This window comes from Chrysemys picta, chromosome 16 (genome assembly GCF_011386835.1).
Source record: "Chrysemys picta bellii isolate R12L10 chromosome 16, ASM1138683v2, whole genome shotgun sequence".
NCBI lineage: Eukaryota > Metazoa > Chordata > Testudines > Emydidae > Chrysemys > Chrysemys picta.
The window spans coordinates 12910846-12931338 of NC_088806.1; the positions used below are offsets into that span (position 1 = coordinate 12910846).

At 51.1% G+C, this 20493-nt stretch overlaps 2 protein-coding genes across 17 annotated transcripts in view; one reads left to right on the forward strand and one right to left on the reverse strand.

Annotated features, from left to right (window-relative positions):
• The window catches only part of LOC101945440 (zinc finger protein OZF-like), a 42126-nt gene extending 25628 nt beyond the window's left edge, over positions 1-16498 (forward strand). Inside the window, exons 1-8 of one of the 16 annotated variants that reach the window (XM_065569537.1) lie at positions 3810-3962; positions 4291-4385; positions 4555-4654; positions 9225-9358; positions 9632-9699; positions 10102-10228; positions 12990-13103; positions 13442-16498. In XM_065569537.1, coding sequence (XP_065425609.1) covers positions 9343-9358; positions 9632-9699; positions 10102-10228; positions 12990-13103; positions 13442-15039 — 1923 coding nt within the window. In that variant the 5' untranslated portion in view covers positions 3810-3962; positions 4291-4385; positions 4555-4654; positions 9225-9342 and the 3' untranslated portion in view covers positions 15040-16498. Of the gene's footprint in view, positions 1-3582; positions 3963-4290; positions 4386-4554; positions 4655-9224; positions 9359-9537; positions 9700-10101; positions 10229-12146; positions 12508-12989; positions 13104-13441 lie in introns of those variants that run through there. The other 15 variants (XM_065569545.1, XM_065569541.1, XM_065569540.1 and 12 more) reach the window with 15 other exon arrangements.
• The window catches only part of LOC135976036 (nascent polypeptide-associated complex subunit alpha, muscle-specific form-like), a 1165876-nt gene that overhangs the window by 258861 nt on the left and 886522 nt on the right, over positions 1-20493 (reverse strand). The gene's annotated exons all lie outside the window — the stretch shown is intronic.

Consider the following 20493-nt stretch of genomic DNA (forward strand, 5'->3'; position numbering starts at 1 on the left):
GTTTCAGGGGCTGCTCATTTCTCTGGCCAGGAGCAGTGTGTCCTCCGCAGCGGAAGGTTGGATCTAGTAGGACGACTTATCTTTCTCCAATGTTTTTCTTTCTCCCTCCCTCCTTTTCTCTCTCTCTCCTGTAGCGTGTTGGCCAAGTCCCTCACTTGCCTCTCCCAGTGTCACTGTTGCTCCATGAGGGAACCGCTTTGTGCACTACAGCAAATGGCCACATAGTGTCCCTGTCCCTTGATGAGGGAAATGGTTGGTGCATTACCTGGATTGGCCACCAGGTTTCATTCTTGCTCCATGTGGGAAATGCTTAGTGACCCCAGGTGGCCACTCGAGGTAATGCACACAGCTTCTCCTTCAGTGCCCCCCCACCAGAACCCATTCAACACCCTCCAAACTGCTCCCGCATCCTCAGGCTTGCTAACACTCTGCTCACCCCACCTCAACCTGCCCCCTTTACCTGGACTTTCCCTTGGCCCTCCTGATCCACCCCATCTGCTTCCCCATCTCAGGGCACCCCAACATCCTCCAGGACACTCCATCCCTACACACCAACTCCAGTTGGCTCCAACCTATTTCTCCATTGCTGGGCCCAACTTTCCCAGCACTGCATGCCCTCACGCCATCCACAGCCTGCCAGGTTTCCCTCTCCAATTCCTGTTCCCCCTCGAACCTGCCGGGTTCCCCTTCACCGCCATCCTGGGGACATCCAACCCCCCTCCACCCTGCCCTTACTCCCCGGATTCTGAATTCCACATTCCCTCAGGACACCTTGGGAACCCTACACTCCTCTGTCACAGTGCAGCCCCCACCCCATATATCCCAGACAGTTTCATAGACTTTAAGGTCAGAAAGGACCGTTATGATCGTCTAGTCTGAGCTCCTGCACAATGCAGGCCACAGAATCTCACTCACCCACTCCTGTGACAAACCCCTAACCTATGTCTGAGCTATGGAAGTCCTCAAATCATGGTTTAAAGACCGCAAGGTGCAGAGACTCCTCCAGCAAGTGACCCGTGCCCCACGGGCACCTATTGGTCTCAGCGGGAAAATTAAACTAAAACATGCTTAAAGGGATGAACTGAGAGGGATTTATTAACTGGGCAGGATAAAGGATAGAGGGGGTGGTAAATGCAAAATAGAACAAAACAGCTCAGTGGTTTACAGAGTACAAGCAGGCTTGAAGCCTAGACCCAACTAGGACCAAAATGGACTCAAACAAATAAAGTTTCAACGTTACTCAGTTTGTTGCTGTAAATGGCTCTAGAGTGGATGGAGTCAGCTCGTGTTTCCTCTCTCTCTCGTTCAAGGGAATTAGGATCAGGACCTCGAGGACCACGTCACCAGGGATTAGGACCGCTTGGTGGGATGGAACAGGTAAGTGGTTGATGTTTTCCTCTCAATGATCACGTGACCAAATACAGGCCGCTTCCTCAGCGGACAGCAGCCAGCATACCACGCAAGTCCCTTGTACACATCTCCTGTTGCCAGATAGAGTACCTCGTGGTCATGTGACCCTTTCTCACCCTTTTCCTTCAAACCTTCCCGCCTCTGCCTTGTTACCAGGCAGGATAGTTTAAGCATGGGTGGTGGGTGAACCCCTGGCTTGGGGAGGCTAACCCCCCGCCCCACCCCTTCTGCCTAAACCCTGCCCCTTCTGCGTCCACCAGAACCCAGCCCCCACTGTAACGGCTGGCCCCTGCACAGTGCCCCCAGCCCCCCCCCCGTGGCCGCTGGCCCCTAGTAGTCCCAGGAGAATGCCCCCAATCTGGACCTTCCCTCTACTGCAAATCCCCCACAGATCCCAGACCAGATCACGGTGGGGAGTTGCCCCATTTATAACATTTCTTGCTGGGGGGGGAGGGAGGGCAGAGAGAAGAGGTGTTTTCTCTCTGTTTCTTTCCTCTCCATTTTCTGTCCCTTCTAGGGTCTCTCCCCCCCCCCCGCGGCATTGCAGGTTGTGCGGTGACCCCCTCCCTCCACCCAGGACTCTGGAACCTTTGCAGCAAAAGGATCCCATGAGATCAGCCGTGAACAAGGGACCACCACCCAGGAGACCCCAGCCTGAGACTAAAGGCAGCTCTGGGCTTTGCCTCTCTCCCTTTCTGGGAATCAAGGTCATGTTTTTACAAAGAGCTAAAGAAGCCTCAGCCCTGCCCTCCCCAGGGTCTGAATTAATGTCACATTTCCTATGATGTACTCAAAATAAACAAATGTTTCTAAGCCATACGAGTGGCATTAATTCAGTTCTCACTCTCATTCCTTAGGGCATTGCGCCACCACGTGGGTGTTTCATTTCCCAACCTCAATTTCCCACCGATCTATGAACAGCAAAACCTTCCTGTGTCTTTTGTCTGAGCCAGGGTATTCAGTTCCATTGAAACCTTCTCTCCTGCAATGGCAGTGGTCAAACAGAGGGCATGTGGCCACCTGCATCCCTGATGGTGAGACCTTCACTCTCCTCTTCCTTCATGCTGCTGCTGTTATTTCTTGGTATGCCAAGGCTGGAACAAAAGGCTGAGTGCTCGCAAAGGCTTCTGGCTAAACACTAAAGCCGGGTGCTAGGGCAGAAGCAGCTGCCCATGTACCCTCAATGGCAGGAGCTGTGCGTGGTCCCCTCCCTCCCCACTTTGCATTATGGGGTGAGTCTCGGTGTATATTGTGGGTCCTGTCGGGGGGTGGGGAGCGGTTGGATAGGCATGGGAGTCCTGGGGGTCTGTCTGGGGGCGGGGGTGTGGCTAAGGGTCAGGGCAGTCAGGGAACAGGTAGGAGGTAGGATCCTAGGGGGGCAGTTGGGGAGTCCTCAGGAGGGGGCAGTCAGAGGACAAGGAGCAGGGAGGCTTAGCTAGGGGGTGGGGTGCTGGGGGACAGTTAGGGACAGGGGTCCCAGGAGGGGGCAGTCAGGGGACAAGGAGTGGGGGGGTGTTGGGGGTTCTGAGGGGAGCAGTCAGGGGGCAGGAAGTGGGAGGGAGTGGATGTGATTAGTAAGTTGATATGTCGGGTGGCACCTTTTTTTATGTGTTCGCTCCCCCTGCTGTTAGAACCTGGCTACGCCACTGCTGGTAGGTACATGGGGCAGTGCCCTGTAAGCCCCTCACCCCCTGTAGCCACATGGGGCAGTGCTCTGTGTGTATCCCCCAGCCCCACAGAGGTTGTGTATGTGGGGGGAGGATGATCTACGGCACCCACATGGGGCAGTAGCCTGTGTATAGCACCCCAACTGCTGCAGTGACCCCTGGTGGCTAAGTGGGGCAGCCGCCCCCCGGTTATTCCCCCCCCACACACACTCACGGGGGGAGGCAGGAACCCCTGGTGGCCAGCAGGTATCCCTGGGTCTTTAAGCCCCCGGCCCCGGGCAGCAGGGGCTGCGCTGTGGGACGGGGGATAAAAAAGCCCCCTCCCCGTCCCCCTCCCTGTGCCATGGTTCTGCCCCACACCGCTTAGCCCCAGCTCCCCCTCCCCCAACCCTGACTTGACTCCTCCCCTGCCCTCGTCTCCAGCTGTTTGATTCCCCCCCCGTCAGTGTCCGACCCCTGCCCAGACTCCGCCCATCCCCCCACGCGATTGGCCCCTGGCTGGGCAGAGTGAGGGCGCAGCGGCTTCAGCGAGTGCTACTGAGAATGCGCCGATCGTGCTCCGCGCGCCTGCGCAGTCCCAGCCAAGGCTGCGCTCGTGCGGGCTAAGGTCCACCGACCCCGCCTCCCGGGTCTGACCCGGTCTCAGCGAGTCTGACGGGCCAGGTACACGGCGGGGCTGGGCCCGAGCGTTCGGCAGCGCCCCGGGGCAGGCTGGGAATTGTAGTTCCTGACGCACCTCGGGCCGGAAATGACGTTGGCCCAACCGACGGGCGAAGGCGGTTAGCGGTGCGCGTGAGGGCGGCCCCACACCCTCTGATTGGCGGAGAGACGCTGGACGCAGCAGCGCGCGCCGGGCCGGCCGGACCGAGACTCCCGGAGCCAGGGGTGGGGGAGGGGCAGAGGGTGTGAAATAGGGAGGGGGGTTGGAAAACTGTTGCTGTGAATCTCTCAGCGGGGCGGGGCCGGAAGAAGGTTCGATCCGCTGCTGCAATGATCCGTTTCAAAGGAGTCCGGCCTCCTCCTTCCTGAGCCGTGTTTCTGGTCTCGCTGAGACGCGGGTTAATCCGGAGTCACTGCGAGGCAGACCAGGGAGTGACTCCAGATTCCCATGGGGGCGATAAGATCAGGATGTGACCCTGTGGGGAGGGGGTTTCAGTTGTTGCCAAAGGGGGGAAAGTTACTCAGTTTCTCTCCGTCTCTTTCTCTGCCTCAGGATATTGGGGTTGAGCTTCCTGGGAGCCCAGGCTGAGCAGCTGCTGCTCCCCCAGCGGGATCGGGGCTGGGGAGTGACCTCTGTGCCCAGCCAAGGTGAGGATTTTCTCCAGCTGTAATTAGCCCCATAGGTCAACCCAAGGCTCTGCCCACCCCAACATCTGAGTCAGAGACACCAGGTGATTCATAGAGACCTCAGGGAATGGGCATGAGAGAGACTCTGCACAAACAGCCCCTCCCCACCCCATGTCTCTCCTCCCCATAGCAATTGCAGGAGCCGATCCAGCCATAGGAGAGTGAACCCCCAGGATTGGATGTCAGCCAGAGTGGGAGAGACGGGGGAAGGGAGACACAAGGAGAAAAAGGTGAGAGAGACTGAAAAGGGCAGTGGGAGAAATAATTGGGAGAGAGATTCCCCAATTTCTCACCGTCCCCACACACTTATTGTCGCATCCCTGGGCAGATTCACTTTGCTATGAACAAGGTGAGGTGCAGGGGGAGGAAAAGCCAGTTCCTGACTCTCCCTGTTCCCCCAGCGATGGGAGTGTGCTGGCCTGGGGACAGTGTCAGGGGGAATCCCCCAATGTCACGCCTTTTGTTCTGTGCCTCTCTTCCATTTGGTTCCCAGACTTTGTTACTGGGAGGGTTTCAAAATGTCTCGGTGGTTTAGTGCTAATGGGAGGGGCTGGTTAGTGCTGTAATCAAGTGACCAAACATTTCCCCAGCATAGACTCATAGTACAGTAACTCCTCACTTAACGTCCTCCCGCTTAACGTTGTTTCAAAGTTACGTCGCTGCTCATTTAGGGAACGTGCTCGTTTAAAGTTGTGCAACGCTCCCTTATAACGTCGTTTGGCTGCCTGCTCTGTCCACTGCTTGTGAGATTCTGTGGAAGAGCAGCGACTTTACAAGGGAGCATTGCACAAGTTCCTCTTCTCCGCCTCCTACCCCTCCCTCCTAGCGCTTCCCCCACCACCAAAGAGCTGTTTGGCAGCGCTTAGGACTTTCTGGGCGGGAGGGGGAGGAGCGGAGAAGGGCCGCGTCTCCTCTCCTCCCACTCCCTCCCTCCCAGAAAGTCCTAAGCGCCGCCAAACAGGACGGCGGGGAGGGATGTGACGTGCTCCGGAGAGGAGGTGGAGTGGGGGTGGGAAGAGGTGGGCCTGGAGTGGAGCGGGGACAGGAAGAGGTGGGCCTGGAGCATTCCCGGCAAAGTCGGTGCCTGTTCTCCGGGGAAGCTGCTGCTGCAAAAGATGCTTCCTAGTGTCCTTGCCTGCAGCGGGCTGTGCCTGTGTGGGGTAAGCCAGGGGCACTTCCCAACCACAGTACAGTACTGTATATGCTTTTTGTCTGCCCCCAAAAAGATTTCCTTGGAACCTAACCCCCTGCATTTACATTAAATCTTATGGGAAAATTGGATTCGTTTAACATTGTTTCACTCAAAGTTGCATTTTTCAGGAACATAACTACAACATTAAGTGAGGAGTTACTGTACTTTAGGGCTGGAATGAACCTTGAGAGGGCATCTAGTCCAGCCCCCAGCACTGAGCTGTTTGTCCAACCTCCGATGGTGGGGATTCCACCACCTCTCTTGCTAATCTAGTCCAGTGCTTAATTAGGTGTTATCACAATTGAGTCACATGGTTGACTCAGATTCAATTTGTGAGCCACTATAACCCCTAATCATTTTCAGTAGTATTACCCCCTAGCCAGCTATTCCCCACTTTGTATTGTGTATTTGGTTTTCCTTCCCTAAGTCTAGTAGTTTGCGCTTGTCTTTATTGAATTTCATCTTGTTCATTCAGCCCACTTCTCCAATTTGTAAATGTCACCTTGAATTCTAATCCTGTCCTCCAACGTGCTTGCAACCCCTCACAGCTGCTATCTGCGTATTTAGAAAGCATGCTCTCCAGTCCATTATCCAAGTAATTAGTGAAAATATTCAATATATCACATCCAGGACTGGCTCCTGGGGACCCCATTGTCGACATCAGGGGTCTCAAACACGCAGGGTTATTTTCTGCGGCCCGCCAGTTCCCCGCAGCCCTCCTCCGCCCCCTGCAACGTTTACCTAGAGCAGCTCCAGCCCGGCGCGCACCAGGAGCAGGGCAGGCTCCCTGCCTGCCTCCCCTGCCCCCTCACCGCTCCAGGAAGCTGCCGGAACCTGAGGGATGGGGGGCACAGGGGTGTGTGTGTTGCCCTTGCTTCCAGGAAGTGCCCCCCGCAGCTCCCATTGGTCAGGAACGGGGGATCGCGGCAAATGGGAGCTTCGGGGAAGGTACCTGGAGGAGAGGCCAGGGCAACACACAGACACCTGTGCCCCCCTCTCCACCACCCCCCATGTTCCGGTTGCTTCCCGGACCAGTGCGGGGGCAAGGTAGGCAGGGAGCCTGCCCTACCCCCGGTGCACGCCAGGCTGGAGCCTGCCCTCCTTGAATTCCTCCTGCACCCCAACCCCGTGCTCTGAGCCCACTGCCGCACCCTTCCTGCACCCCAACCCCCTGCCCTGAGTCCCCTGCCACACGCTGCACCCCTCCTGAACCCCTGCCCTGAGCCCCCTGCACCCCAGACCCCTGCTCTGAACCCCTTGCTGCACTCTGCACCCTGTCCCCCTGCTGCACCCCACACACCTCCTGCACCCCAACCCCCTGCCCTGAGCCCCTGCCACACTCTACACCCCTCTTGCACCCCCTGGTGTGTGAAGAGGTGGGGCAGGGGTGGGGCCTCATGGAAGGGGTGGAGTGGGGGCAGGGCTGGGGGCAGCAGAGGGCGTGTCAGTGATGCGGCCCGCAGGCCAAGGTACTAGTCCTCACGTGGCCCTTGTGGTCATTTGAGTTTGAGACCCCTGGTATACATCCTCTCAGTTGGACAGTGAACCCCTAATGATTACTGTCTGAGTACAGCCTTTCAACAACATTTTCACCCATTTTATAGCACTTTCATGTATACCACATTTCCCTAGTTCACTATGAGAATGTCATGGAGGCCTGTGTCAAAAGCCTGACTAAAATCAAGATATGTCGTGTCTACAGTGTCCAGTACCCCCGTGAAAGCAGGACATTAGATTGACTTGGCATTGGGTTTTGGAAATCCATGCCGGCTATAACTTATCACCTTACTATCATCTATTCTAGGTGCTTACAAATTGATTAATCATTTGTTCATTCCAGATACAGGTATCTAAGTAAGGCTTGACTTTATTCCCTTTTCCTCTTTCTTCCCCTTTTAAAAGATGAGTACTATGTTTACCCTTCTCCAGTCTTCACCGTTCTCCAGGCGTTCTCAAAGATCATTGCTATTGGTTCCAAGATTGCTTCAGCTAATTCCTTGAGCACCCAAAGACGAATTTTATGGCTGACTTTAGTATATCTAACGTATCTACAGATTTTTAACCTGTTCTTTCCTTATTGTGGTTTCTTGTGTCTTCCTCTTCTTGGTTAGTAATAATTAAGACCCTACTGAATCACGAGATGGTCTTCAAATGATTGCAGCTGAGTTGCAAAGAAGGCTTGGAAAATTGCAGAAAAGTAATAATGGACCTTTATTAATTGCCGTAATTTGAAAAACCACAGCAGACCTATTTATATTATTCCCGCAGATTTTTCTTAACTAGATACTCAGCTATTACATTACGCACAAAGCCTGGCTGGGGAGTAGAAACATGAGGGTGGAAATTTGCGTCACGGACCATTAAATCGGGTCTCCGGCTGCCCAGTTCTGAAGGCAGAGTGGAGAGCGGCAGCGGCTGGCTGGTGCCTAGCTCTGAAGGCAGTGCCGCCACAGAACAGAGGTAAGGGTGGCAGTTCTAAGCCATCTCTAGTTCTCTTCCTTCAGAGCTGGCACTGGCCAGCATCCACCACTCTCTCGCCACCCAGCTCCAGGCAGCGCCGCTGCCGGCATCAACTCAGGAGTCAGAGTGACAATAGTGTGACCCCTTAGTAGGCTTGCAACCCCCTTTTGGGTCTGGGCCCCTATTTGAGAAATGCTGTGGAGAAATCACACTTTTTCATGGGTTACTCAGTATGTAAATAGCACATTTGGCGGGTGTGTAACATGTCTGCGAAATTCACTATTTATGCCATGACCAACCCTTGAAAATGGTATGATTCCACCTCCCTCCTGTGATTTAAGTAGTACCCTACCTTTAATTTATTTATTGGAGATATCCCATCTCCTAGAACTGGAAGGGACCTTGAAGGTCATTGAGTCCAGCCCCCTGCCTTCACTAGCAGGACCAAGTACTGATTTTGCCCCAGATCCCTAAGTGGCCCCCTCAAGGATTGAACTCACTACCCTGGGTTTAGCAGGCCAATGCTCAAACCACCGAGCTATCCCTCCTCCCCCCCCTTGCCTTCTATGTCCCTTGCTAGGTGCAACTTATTTTGAGAGTTAATCTTTCTGATTTTGTACTCAATGGGTGGGTGGGGAACAGTAACAGAAAATGTGGAAATGGCAGAAGTGCTCAATGACGTTTGTTTCAGTTTTCACCAAAAAGTTTACTAGCAATTGGACACCTAACTTAATGAATGCCAATGAAAATGAGGTAGGGTCAAAACTAAAATAAGGAAAGAACAAGTTAAAAATTACTCAGGGTAGACGTCAAGTCACCAGGGCCTGATGAAATGCACCCTAGAAAGCTGAAGGAGCTGACTGAGGAGATATCTGAGCCATTAGCGATTATCTTCAAAAAAATCATGGAAGAGAGATTCCAGGGGACTGGAAAAGGGCAAATATAGTGCCCAGCTATAAAAAGGGGAGTAAGGACAACCCGGGGAATTACAGACCAGTCGGCTTAATTTCAGTACCCGGAAAGATAATGGAGGAAATAATTAAGCAATCAGTTAGCAAACACCTAGACAATGACAGTCAGTATGGGTTTGTCAAGAACAAATCGTGTCAAACCACCCTAATAGCTTTTTTTTTTTTTTTTTTAAACAGAGTAACAAGCTTGTGGATAGAGGGGAAGCAATAGACGTGGTGTATCTTGACTTTAGTAAGGCTTTTGATCCTGTCATGCATGAACTTCTCCTAAACAAACTAGAGAAATACAGCCGAGATGGAACTACCATTAGGTGGGTGCGTAGCTGGTTGGAAAACTGTCCCCAGAGAGTAGTTATCAGTGGTTCACAGGCAAGCTGGAAGGGCATATCGAGCGGGGTCCTTTTCTAACAGGTGTCTGGGTAGTTAAAGTCCCCCGTCCTCCCCCCTGTTACTAATTGTGTTTTGAATATTTCTGTTATTTGCATGATAGAGTCGAGAACATCAGTCTGTGGGGAAAGAGCCCGGGGGAATTGAGATGTGACGTTCCTGTCCTGTTCTGACATGTCCCCTTCTTGCCCTGACAGGCTGCAGCGTTACGTCCCACCCTTCCAGGGACCAGGGAAGGAAAATGGCTGCCATGGAGCCAGCTCAGGTAGGGATTATCGGGGAGTTGCTGGTGGGCTCCTGTTGGTGGGAGAAGGGCAGTAAAGACATAGGAGGTGGGTGCTTCTGGGGATGGTCAGGAGGTGGGGGGGGGGGCAGGGTGGAGAAAGGGAGGGGGTGAAGTTGTGACTTCTGGGGGCTCCATCACCTGTATCAGCTTCTGGCTGATAGATGCGTGTTGAATGTGAAGACCCTTGCCATCTCTGTCTGCTAGAAGGGGTGAGGGGCTCTCTCTCTTTCTCCCCTTACCCTGATGTCTCCTGGCTGCTCTGATGGGGAGGGGGTGGGATCCTGCCTCCCAGAGCTTCCGTGTGATTGGCCCTCCTCCCCTGTGAACGGTCGGGTTGTCACTGGGCAGCAGGTACTGAGTGTTGGACTCTTGCTCTTCCAGAGGCCGGTGACTTTCGAGGAGGTGGCTGTGTATTTCACCGAGGAAGAGTGGGCTCTGCTGGACCCCGCTCAGAGAGCCCTCTACGGAGACGTCATGCAGGAGAACTATGAGAATGTGACCTCGCTGGGTAAGGATTCCTGTCCCCTCAGTTCTTAAAAGGGGAAATGAAGAGTTAAGGTTCACAGTGCACCCTCAGCTTTGCCCTGTTTCAGCGACACCCCGACAGGCCTATGACCCATAGACCAGCACTCTGCCCTCCCCGCGACAGAACACTTTGGGAGCAGAGCGCAGTAGCACGAACGCTAACACCGTCTCTTTGCTAAGGCAAAACTTGGGGATCGGTCCGATGTAGGGAACAGAAGGTGCCTGCCCTGGCCTGCGCTCAGACACTGAGCCTACTGCACACAATCCATCTTGGACTTTCATAATGTCACCACCTCTTTACCCTTCCAATGAGGATTCCTTCTGAGTCGTTGCCTTCACTTACTACTCACTGAGCCCCGGACACCCCTAGCATGTATGGCACCAGCCTGCTGACAATCGTTGTGGCAAGAACACATCCTTGTGCACCTTGATTGATGCCGCCTACACCACTCAGCACTGAAATGAGGAATACCTGGTCCTTCCAGTTTCACGTGCACCTCTCTTCGTGTCACAGCTCTGCCAGGCTGCTCCAACTAGTCCCTCCGCCATTCATATAAAGCTACAGCTGGCCCAGGGCACGTTGCTGGAGTGCCTGCGGAGAAATGCTGGGGTTCAAATCTGAGGAACATAAAACACACAGTGGCATGTTCTTAGTCCTTCCTTCTGGCGATCAATACATTTTAAGGCCAGGGGAGACTATTAGGTCATCTAGTCTGACCTCCTGTGTAATACAGGCCATGGAGTTTCGTCTGGTTACCGTTGTAGTGCACTGAATACTTTGTGTTTGATGAAAACCTCTTCCGGAAAGGCATCCTGTCCTGACTTGAAGCCTTCAAAAGGTGGAAAATTGGCCCCTTCCTTGCGTAGTTTAACGTTTGCACCATCCTTACTGACCTATTCCCAGTGACATTTGCCAGCTCCAGGGCTGGGGGATAAGGGCAGAGTTAAGGTTGCATTGCAGGGGTGGTGTGTAGTTTAATTCTTCATTTCCTGGTTTTCAGAGGTTTTATTTTTCACCACCATCCACTTGCTGGAAGGGCCCGCGGCAGCACTTGGCAACCTTCACTCTGCTTCATGTACATTATGGGCGTTTAATTTCCTTGATTTTCTGTTTAATGGACTTTTTTGCCACTGTAACTGCATCAACACTACAGCTTTTGCTGCAATTTATGTCAGGTAGGGATGAGATTTTTCACATCGCTAACTGACAGAGCTATGGGCTCAGAGATAGTTCCAGCACTTCAGGTGACAGTCCCAAGGGCGTCTCTGTGACCCAACCCATCACAGGAGGATCTGGTTGGGGGTAGGAAGGGGAGGATTCAGGGAGTCAGAGATTGTAGCACTTCACTGAGGCTGCTTTTGCTGAAGTCTCTAATGACCTGTCCCTAGGCAGAGCTCAGAACCAGCACTCCATCCTCCTCCTCTTCGACATGTCGGCTGTCTGACACCACTGACCGTGGTCGTTGTCTTGGAATCTGATCTTCTCTTATCCTCTCCTGCTTAGGGTTAGGGTAGGGAGAAGTAGGTAGGAGAAGTTGTAACTGGCTTGTTCTGCATCATGGGATGTTTAGGTTGGATATTAGGAAAAACTTTCCAGCTGTGAGTATAGATAAGTACAGGAATATGTTACCAAGAGAGGTTGTGGAATGCTGGTCGCTGGAGGTTTTTAAGAAGAGGTTAGACAGATGGTCTGTGTATACTTGGTCCTGCCTCAGTGCTGGAGGATGGACTAGCTGACATCTTGAGGTCCTTTTACCCCTGTGTTTCTGTGATTTTATGATTCATTATCCTAGCCCTTCACTTTGACCTTGTCTCCCTCTGGAGAATGGGGGCTTTATTTAGTAGTTTTTTTAAATGAAAAATATGCATGGGTCAGCTTCCCTCTCAATTTGCTTTGTTAGTCACTGGGTGTGAAGGAGTGAATTCCTCTTCTGGGATGGGGATGTAATTCCTGTTGAAGTCACATTGGCCTGCCTCCGTTACATGGAAACACTACCAAGGACTGTTCCCATATGAATGCTGCACACTGGACAATGGAAGTCTCAAAGACTGGAGGTTAATGTGTAATGACTGGGTTCGAGGGAAGCAGAACACGGGAATACAACTGCCTTGCACTTTTGGACACAGGAACTAGGGTACAAACAGACTGGGCTTAAGTTTGCTGCTATCCAGGGCAAAAAGACAAAGCAACAGAGAGAAAACGGTTGCAGATTGGTCTGGAGCTCAGTCTCTTAAGCCTGAGCTGCAGTGTCTATACCAGAGGTATGTGTACCCCTGGGTTCCGCAGAGGTCTTCAAGAGTTGCTATGAAAAAATTACTGGCCAACTCAGTACAAACTAAAATTTCATACGACTTGCTTATGCTGATCTATATACTATACACTTTTAGTGTAAAATTGTAAGTACAATTTTATATATCAATTATGTATTTTATAATTATATGGTAAAAATGAGCAAGTCGGCAATTCAGTGTGCGGTGACCCTTTTGTATTTTTGTCTGATTTTGTAAGCAAGTAGTTTTTAAATGAGGTGTAACTCGGAGGTACGCAAGACAAATCAGACTCCTGAAAGGGGCACAATAGTGTGGAAAGCCACCAGTCTACACAGCTGTTTTTAATGTGCTAGCACCTACAGTGGAGCACCCATAGGGAGACATATCTCAAAGAACCATCATTGATGCACAAGTTGAGTAACTTCTTCTTTTGCGTGTTACCTGATCTCACTGGTCTTCTTTCCTCTGAGCAGGGTTCCCAGTTTCCAAACCCGAGATCATCTCCCAGCTGGAACGAAGGGAAGAGCCGTGGGCCCCAGATCTCCAGGGCTCAGAGGAAAGAGAGATCCTGAGAGGCAGCGGCATGGGTGAGGGATCATTAAACCTACTCAGTGCTTGAAGGAAACAGCTGGGATTCCCAACAAAGACCCTGTGAGGTCTCTGGGTTCAGGATGGTCCCTCAGGGCAGATACTGTTCATGGCTTCCTACCCATCCTAACTCCTGGCAGTAGTTCCTTCCCCAAACTCCCTTCTCCCTGGGGAGTGTTTGGATGGGAACTGGATGCAGAATTGATTTCCTCGCCCCTTTGGGGAAGAGTTTGGGGAAATTCAATCCCTGTTTTTTCTCCATCTCCAGCTATTCTCTTGGTTTGTTCCCACCTTTTCCCTTCCGCTTTCTGAGGTTTTTCTCTCTCTGTCCCATCAGGTGAGGGGATGGTGAGAGAGACCATGGAGCAGAATCCTCAGCAGGAAGATGATGAAGTGGAACCACAGGGGGCATTATTGCAAAGATGCACAGGGAGTGTGTCCAGGAGTTGTGAGCAGGGAAAAGGCTCTCAAGGGCTGCCTGGGACAGAGATGCGGCAGAGAAACCAACCAGCGCAGAAAGTTGGAATATCTGTTAATTATCAGGGAACTCACAGAGGGCTCAAGGAAACCACGGCCCAGCAGAGAATCCTGATGGGAGAGAGAAATAACACAGGCTTTGAGTGCGGGAAAAAGTTCAGGAGGCCCTCACACCATCAGAGAATCCACACTGGAGTGAGACCCTATGGATGCTGTGAGTGCGGGAAAACCTTCACGGAGCGCTCAAGCCTTATTCGCCATCAGCAGATCCACACAGGAGAGAAACCCTATAAATGCTGTGAGTGCAGGAAAAGATTCGCTCGGCGCTCACACCTTATTACACATCAGAGGATTCACACAGGGGAGAAACCTTATGAATGCAGTGAATGTGGGAAAACCTTCACTCGCAGATCAGGCCTTAATACACATCAGAGGATCCACACAGGGGAGAAACCTTATGAATGCAGTGAGTGCGGGAAAACCTTCACTTGGAGCTCACAGCTTATTACACATCAGAGGAGTCACACAGGAGAGAAACCCTATGAATGCAGTGAGTGCGGGAAAACTTTCACTGAGCGATCAACCCTTATTTGCCATCAGAGGATCCACACAGGAGAGAAACCCTATGAATGCAGTGAGTGTGGGAAAACCTTCACTGAGCGCTCACACCTTATTCGCCATCAGAGGATCCACAGAGGGGAGAAACCTTATGAATGCTGTGAGTGCGGGAAAACCTTCGCTCGGAGCTCACAGCTTATTACACATCAGAGGAGTCACACAGGAGAGAAACCCTATAAATGCAGTGAGTGCGGGAAAACCTTCACTGAGCGATCAACCCTTATTCGCCATCAGAGGAGTCACACAGGAGAGAAACCTTATGAATGCTGCAAGTGCGGGAAAACGTTCGCTCGTAACTCACAGCTTATTACACATCAGAGGATCCACGCAGGAGAGAAACCTTATGAATGCAGTGAATGCGGGAAAACCTTCACTCGCAGATCAGGCCTTAATACACATCAGAGGATCCACACAGGGGAGAAACCTTATGAATGCTGTGAGTGCGGGAAAACCTTCACTGAGCGCTCATACCTTATTGGCCATCAGAGGAGTCACACAGGAGAGAAACCCTATACATGCTGTGAGTGTGGGAAAACATTCACTGGAAGATCAGGCCACCTTATGCATCAGAGGATCCACACAGGAGAGAAACCCTATAAATGCTGTGAGTGCGGGAAAATGTTCGCTTGGAACTCTCAGCTTATTACACATCAGAGGATCCACACAGGAGAGAAACCTTATAAATGCTGTGAGTGCGGGAAAACCTTCAGTCGGAGTTCACACCTTATTGCACATCAGAGGATCCACACAGGGGAGAAACCCTATAAATGCTGTGTGTGTGGGAAAACCTTCACTGAGTGTTCAAACCTTATTCGCCATCAGAGAATCCACAAAGGCTAGCGCCCCTATGAATGCTAAGTGCAGGGATTCCCACATTCCGAATTACCCCAGCAGTGTTTCCTCTTTTTGAGCCATGTAGACTGGCTCCACTTCCTACAGTTCCACCACTGAATGTGTCCTATGATTCAGGGTTCTCAGCCATCTGTTTGTGGATCACACTTTTTTTTCTTTGCTCTTAAAACAGTAATTTAGGACCTGAGATGAAAGTGTCACAGACCTCGATGGGGAATTTGAATGGATGTCAAATACAGTGAGATCATTTGGAGTTTAAATCCCAGTTTCCAACTGTTGGCAAAGCCTATTGCAGGACTTTTCCTACTGAGATGGGATTGTTTGCAGATGGGGAGGTTGTCTGGTTGGTTTGTTTTTTTTTTTTTTTCTTTCTTTCATTACGACAATACTAGAACTTTTGTAAATAATATGACTCAAAACTAATGAGTGAAGGAGATTTGAATGGCTCAGAGGAGAATGCAATGGGAGAATCTCTTGTCCTGATTCTGAGTCGCGTAGCCTATAAGACTAACCTGCTTGCTTGCATAGATATATCTGTTCGTATAAGTATTTGGTTTATTGTAATAGGTTTATAGATTTATATTAAAGTAAGCTTGACTGTAACGCAAGAGACCTACAGGCCATATCCTGTATGTTAAGCTAAGGAAAGTTAACACATCTATATTAAGACCCTTTACCCAGAAAAGTAAAGTTAACCTATATCTTGTTACCTAAATAAATAAGTATTCACGCATATGTCTATAACCTTCTATCTAGACCAATAGATAATGAAGAATGGCATAGGGGGATTTTTAATGTGGTACCCACAGACTTAAAAGGTACACCACAAGGAAACTTATATGTGTCATCAATTCGCACAAACCTACTAGCCTATGGGGTAAGGGTACCCTAACATTTGTGGGTAAGGAATAAAATTTGGGCAATGGAGGAAGGATTTCCGACACTCCTGCCCTATAAAAGAGGTGACCCACCTCGCTAGAGGACTTCACTTCACTCCACTCCGCTCTATCACTTTCACTACTCTATCTTCCTCACACTCACTCACTCTATTCTATCTACGATGGCTACTGCTAGTAGTAGGCTGTACTTGTTCGTCTTAAACTTTAAGTGTCAAGGGCACTAGGCTAAGCTTGGTTTCCCTAAGCTTTTATTCTTAGTTTTGTTTGTTAGGTTTTAAGTTTAAGTTCGTCAAGTAAACCCTAAGTTAGCTCTTAGCATTAGTTTTTCTAAGCTCTGCATCAAGAATTGAGAAACCTGAACTGCAAGGCTGGTCCTGTGTCTCTTACCCCCAGGTAAGAGAGGGAGGGTGTAAGTATATTAATCAAAGCTTTGTTGCATGTAATACTATATTATCATATGTCTCTTTATAGCAGTAATGCAGTTGTAACTCTGGGTATTTCACCATTTACTTACTATTATTCATTTTAATAAAAAGTCTTTAAGGCCATATCTGTCTCAGTGTGAGCTTCCTGTCATACCCCTCTGGTCCTTTGTAAATTCTGGGAAGCCTGATTCGAAACAAAAACTTATCTTCTAATCAAACAAACTGGCAAGCCTAAAACCAGAACGATTAATATTTTAATTAATAAAATAATTAAATTGTTATTAGCACACCCTAAATCAGGCTACCGTCATCATATTTAACCCGCTCTGGAATTTCTAGTTCAATGAAACTGGATGTATCTTGTGTGATGTGGGTTTTTCCTCTTGAGCGACATTTGGTCACATAATCAGATATTCATTTTATTTGCCAGACAGTAGCTCAGATTTACTGGGGACTTTGAGAAAAGGACTATTTACTGAACTAGTCATTTCTTATTTTATTTTTGCTTTTTCTCTGCTCCCTCCATGATGACATGGAGAAACTTCAAGTGCAGTTTGGTCAACAGGAGAGACTACTCCAAGCTATTGGACATGCTACCAACTGTTTTTAAATCTCCAGTCTGAAATGGTGAACTAGACCACACCCCAAGTTATGCAACTAACTGAAGTGATTGCACACAATCACACTGCTGCTCGGTTGTTTTAGGTCAATATTGTCTCTGATGATCCGGGGAGAGAATTCCACAGTAACTAACGAAGAAGTGGGCAAAAGGTCCATGTATTTGTTTCCCAAGGTAGTTGTGAAAGAGGCTCTTGTGACAGATTAACACCCATGCTCACACCCTACACCAGGAGTCTCAACCTTTTTCTTCCTGACCCCCCCCCCCCCAACCTGCTATAAAAACTCCAAGGCCCAGCTGGGGTAGGAGGGCAGCTTGGGTCTCTGGGCTACAGCTGCTGGGTGGGGGGCAGCTCTGGGCTACAGCTGGGTCGTGGAGGCTCAGGGCTTCTGCCTTGTGGAGCGGGGAGCATTGGGGCTTTAGACTTCTGTCCTTCGGGAGACATGGGGGCTTCGGGATTCAGCTGAGGAGCCCTACAGACCACCTGAAACCAGCTCACAGACCCCCGGGGGTCACGCTGCCCTACACGGTATTGCAGTAATGTTTGTACAAGGCGTGACGTTGGCAGAGCAGCTTACGTCCGAGTGTATTCAGGCCAATTGATGTGTGTATTAGTATAGATCAAAGCGATTGTTAAATGTAGAAGTGTATTGGGTGTTTAAGCATCCTGAAAACTAGTGCAATGTTGTTTGCACTGTTTTCACTTATCTGTATCCTGTTACAGTGTAATAGCAAACAGTTACATTGTGTAAACCCCTGTCACTAAATAACCCATCCAACGCCAATTAAGGTTTTTGGAATGCAAAGGAAGAAAAGGTTCATTTCAAAACCAGTGGTGGTAAGAAGCAGGATTCCTGGGGCGTTTGCACTGTTGTTGCACAGGGTGGGAGCAGGGAACTGGCTCTGGCTTAAAGCGGTGTCAGGCTTAGAGAGGCTGGGTTCAGAGTTAGAGTTTAGGGTGGGGGTGAGGATTGGTTAAAGGGTTTAGGGTTGGGGGGACCAGGTTATAGAGTAAGGTTCAAGTTGGGTTCCGGGTAGAGGTGGGGTTTATATTTTGTGGGGAGGGTTTGGCCAGCAGCTGCATAGACGTGCAGGTGACAATGGGGTGCCAACCAATAGTGATTTATAAGTAGGGGTTTTTTTTAGGTCATTTTAGTATCATTAGCACGCTAGGGAGGGGGTAGGGTCATGTTTACTACAGGGGACTAATGTGTTGGGGAAGAGAATGGCAAGTTGACCTATCATTGTTAAGCTAAGATTTTGGTCATAGTTACTTTAATAAAAGTCATGGACAGGTCATGGGCACTGAATCTCAGTAATCTAGAAAGATCTGTTTCTCCAATGTACTGTCACAGCAGGATTTTTACATCACAAACTACTAAACATGTGGGAAGAGGGGGCAGGTTCCTCCCCTTTCCCTTCACTCGAACCACCTGTACCATGCTGGAGGGGAGACAGCCCAGGATGTCTGCAGGTCCCCTTTTGCCCCAGCTCTGCATTGCGATGTCACAGCAGGGGCAAGGCACTAAGGAGGGAGTTGGATCGAGGGGGAAAGGGTACAAGGGTGCACTGTGAGAGATGTAGGGTGTCTTTGCCTACATCACTCATTGGACTTTGCAGGGGGTATGGAGCGTTTTGTGCTATCTCCCACCGTGGAGTGAGAAGCCAGAAATGTCGAGCTGCCAGGGGGTGGGGGGGAAGCAGAAGCTGCTCTGAGAAGTGCCCTCTATATGTGCAACAGAGAGAGCATGCCTGAGCTGTGCTGCCCAGGGGAGCAGCCAACCTCACAGTGAGGGGGATGGGTGACACCCACCCCCAGGACTGGGGACAGTAGGTTACGGGGGGCAGCCTTAGCCATTCCCCCCTTGGCTTATGTGTCTCAGTTTCCTACTCTGAAACCACTTCACCTCCTGCTCCTACCCCGCAGGCACTCTCACCCTCCCCCACTCACCTAGATAAAGACCCCTGACCCCTCTCATTCCCTCCTCCTGGGACATCTGCACCCCCACACACCCTGCTCATCCAAAATCCCCTCATCTCGCCTCCCCCCCTGCATCCCTCCTGCCCCTGCACAGGCCCCTGAGTGGACCCTAAACCAATTTGCCCCCACTTCACCCCAGCTAGGCCTTGCCCCAACCCCCCCTCCTAGCACCACTGGAATCCCCAATCCTTCTGCCCACCCCCACATTGCCCCACAGCCTCGGTCCCCCCGGCCCCCTTCCCCCCCAAGCCCCTGACCTTGGGCTCCCAGCCAGAGCCCCTCCCCCATTGCCATGTGCCCAACTGAGGCCACTGGGGGTTCCACTCCATCCCTACACACCAACCCCAATTGCCAAAATGGTAACTTAGTTGTTTTCCCCCTTGTGCTGGGCTTAGGGAAGAGAAGTCACGCGTCAGAGTCTACTGCCCTCATGTGATGGGAAGGGAGCCAGAGCGACGAGACCGCGAGAATTGTTGAGGCCACGCAAAAGCCGTCCATATGGGAGCGGAGCAGCTGCTATTGTCAGTGAGAGAGTGTCTGGTTTGGTGAGGCCTCTGCTCATGGCTCACCTGGCTCCAGGTAGGGTCGCTCCGTTGGCTGGGTTTGTAAGAAAAGGTTCCTGACGAGCTGTGGTTAAAAGGGAGACAACTTTCCCGGTTTCAGGGGCTGCTCATTTCTCTGGCCAGGAGCAGTGTGTCCTCCGCAGCGGAAGGTTGGATGTAGTAGGACGACTTATCTTTCTCCAATGTTTTTCTTTCTCCCTCCCTCCTTTTCTCTCTCTCTCCTGTAGTGTGTTGGCCAAGTCCCTCACTTGCCTCTCCCAGTGTCACTGTTGCTCCATGAGGGAAACGCTTTGTGCACTAGAGCCAATGGCCACATAGTGTCCCTGTCCCTTGATGAGGGAAATGGTTGGTGCATTACCTGGATTGGCCACCAGGTTTCATTCTTGCTCAATGTGGGAAATGCTTAGTGACCCCAGGTGGCCACTCGAGCTAATGCACACAGCTTCTCCTTCAGTGCCCCCCACCAGGACCCATTCAACATCCTCCAACCTGCTCCCGCATCCCCAGGCTTGCTAACACTCTGCTCACCCCACCTCAACCTGTCCCCTTTACCTGGACTTTCCTTTGGCCCTCCTGATCCACCCCATCTGCTTCCCCATCTCAGGGCACCCCAACATCCTCCAGGACACCCCATCCCTTCACACCAACCCCTGTTGGCTCCAACCTATTTCTCCATTGCTGGGCCCCACTTTCCCAGCAGTGCATGCCCTCACGCCATCCACAGCCTGCCAGGTTTCCCTCTCCAATTCCTGTTCCCCCTCGAACCTGCCGGGTTCCCCTTCACAGCCACCCTGGGGACCCCCCCCCTCCACCCTGCCCTTACTCCCCGGATTCTGAATTCCACATTCCCTCAGGACACCTTGGGAACCCTACACTACTCTATGTCACAGCGCAGCCCCCATCCCATATATCCCAGACAGTTTTATAGACTTTAAGGTCAGAAAGGACCGTTATG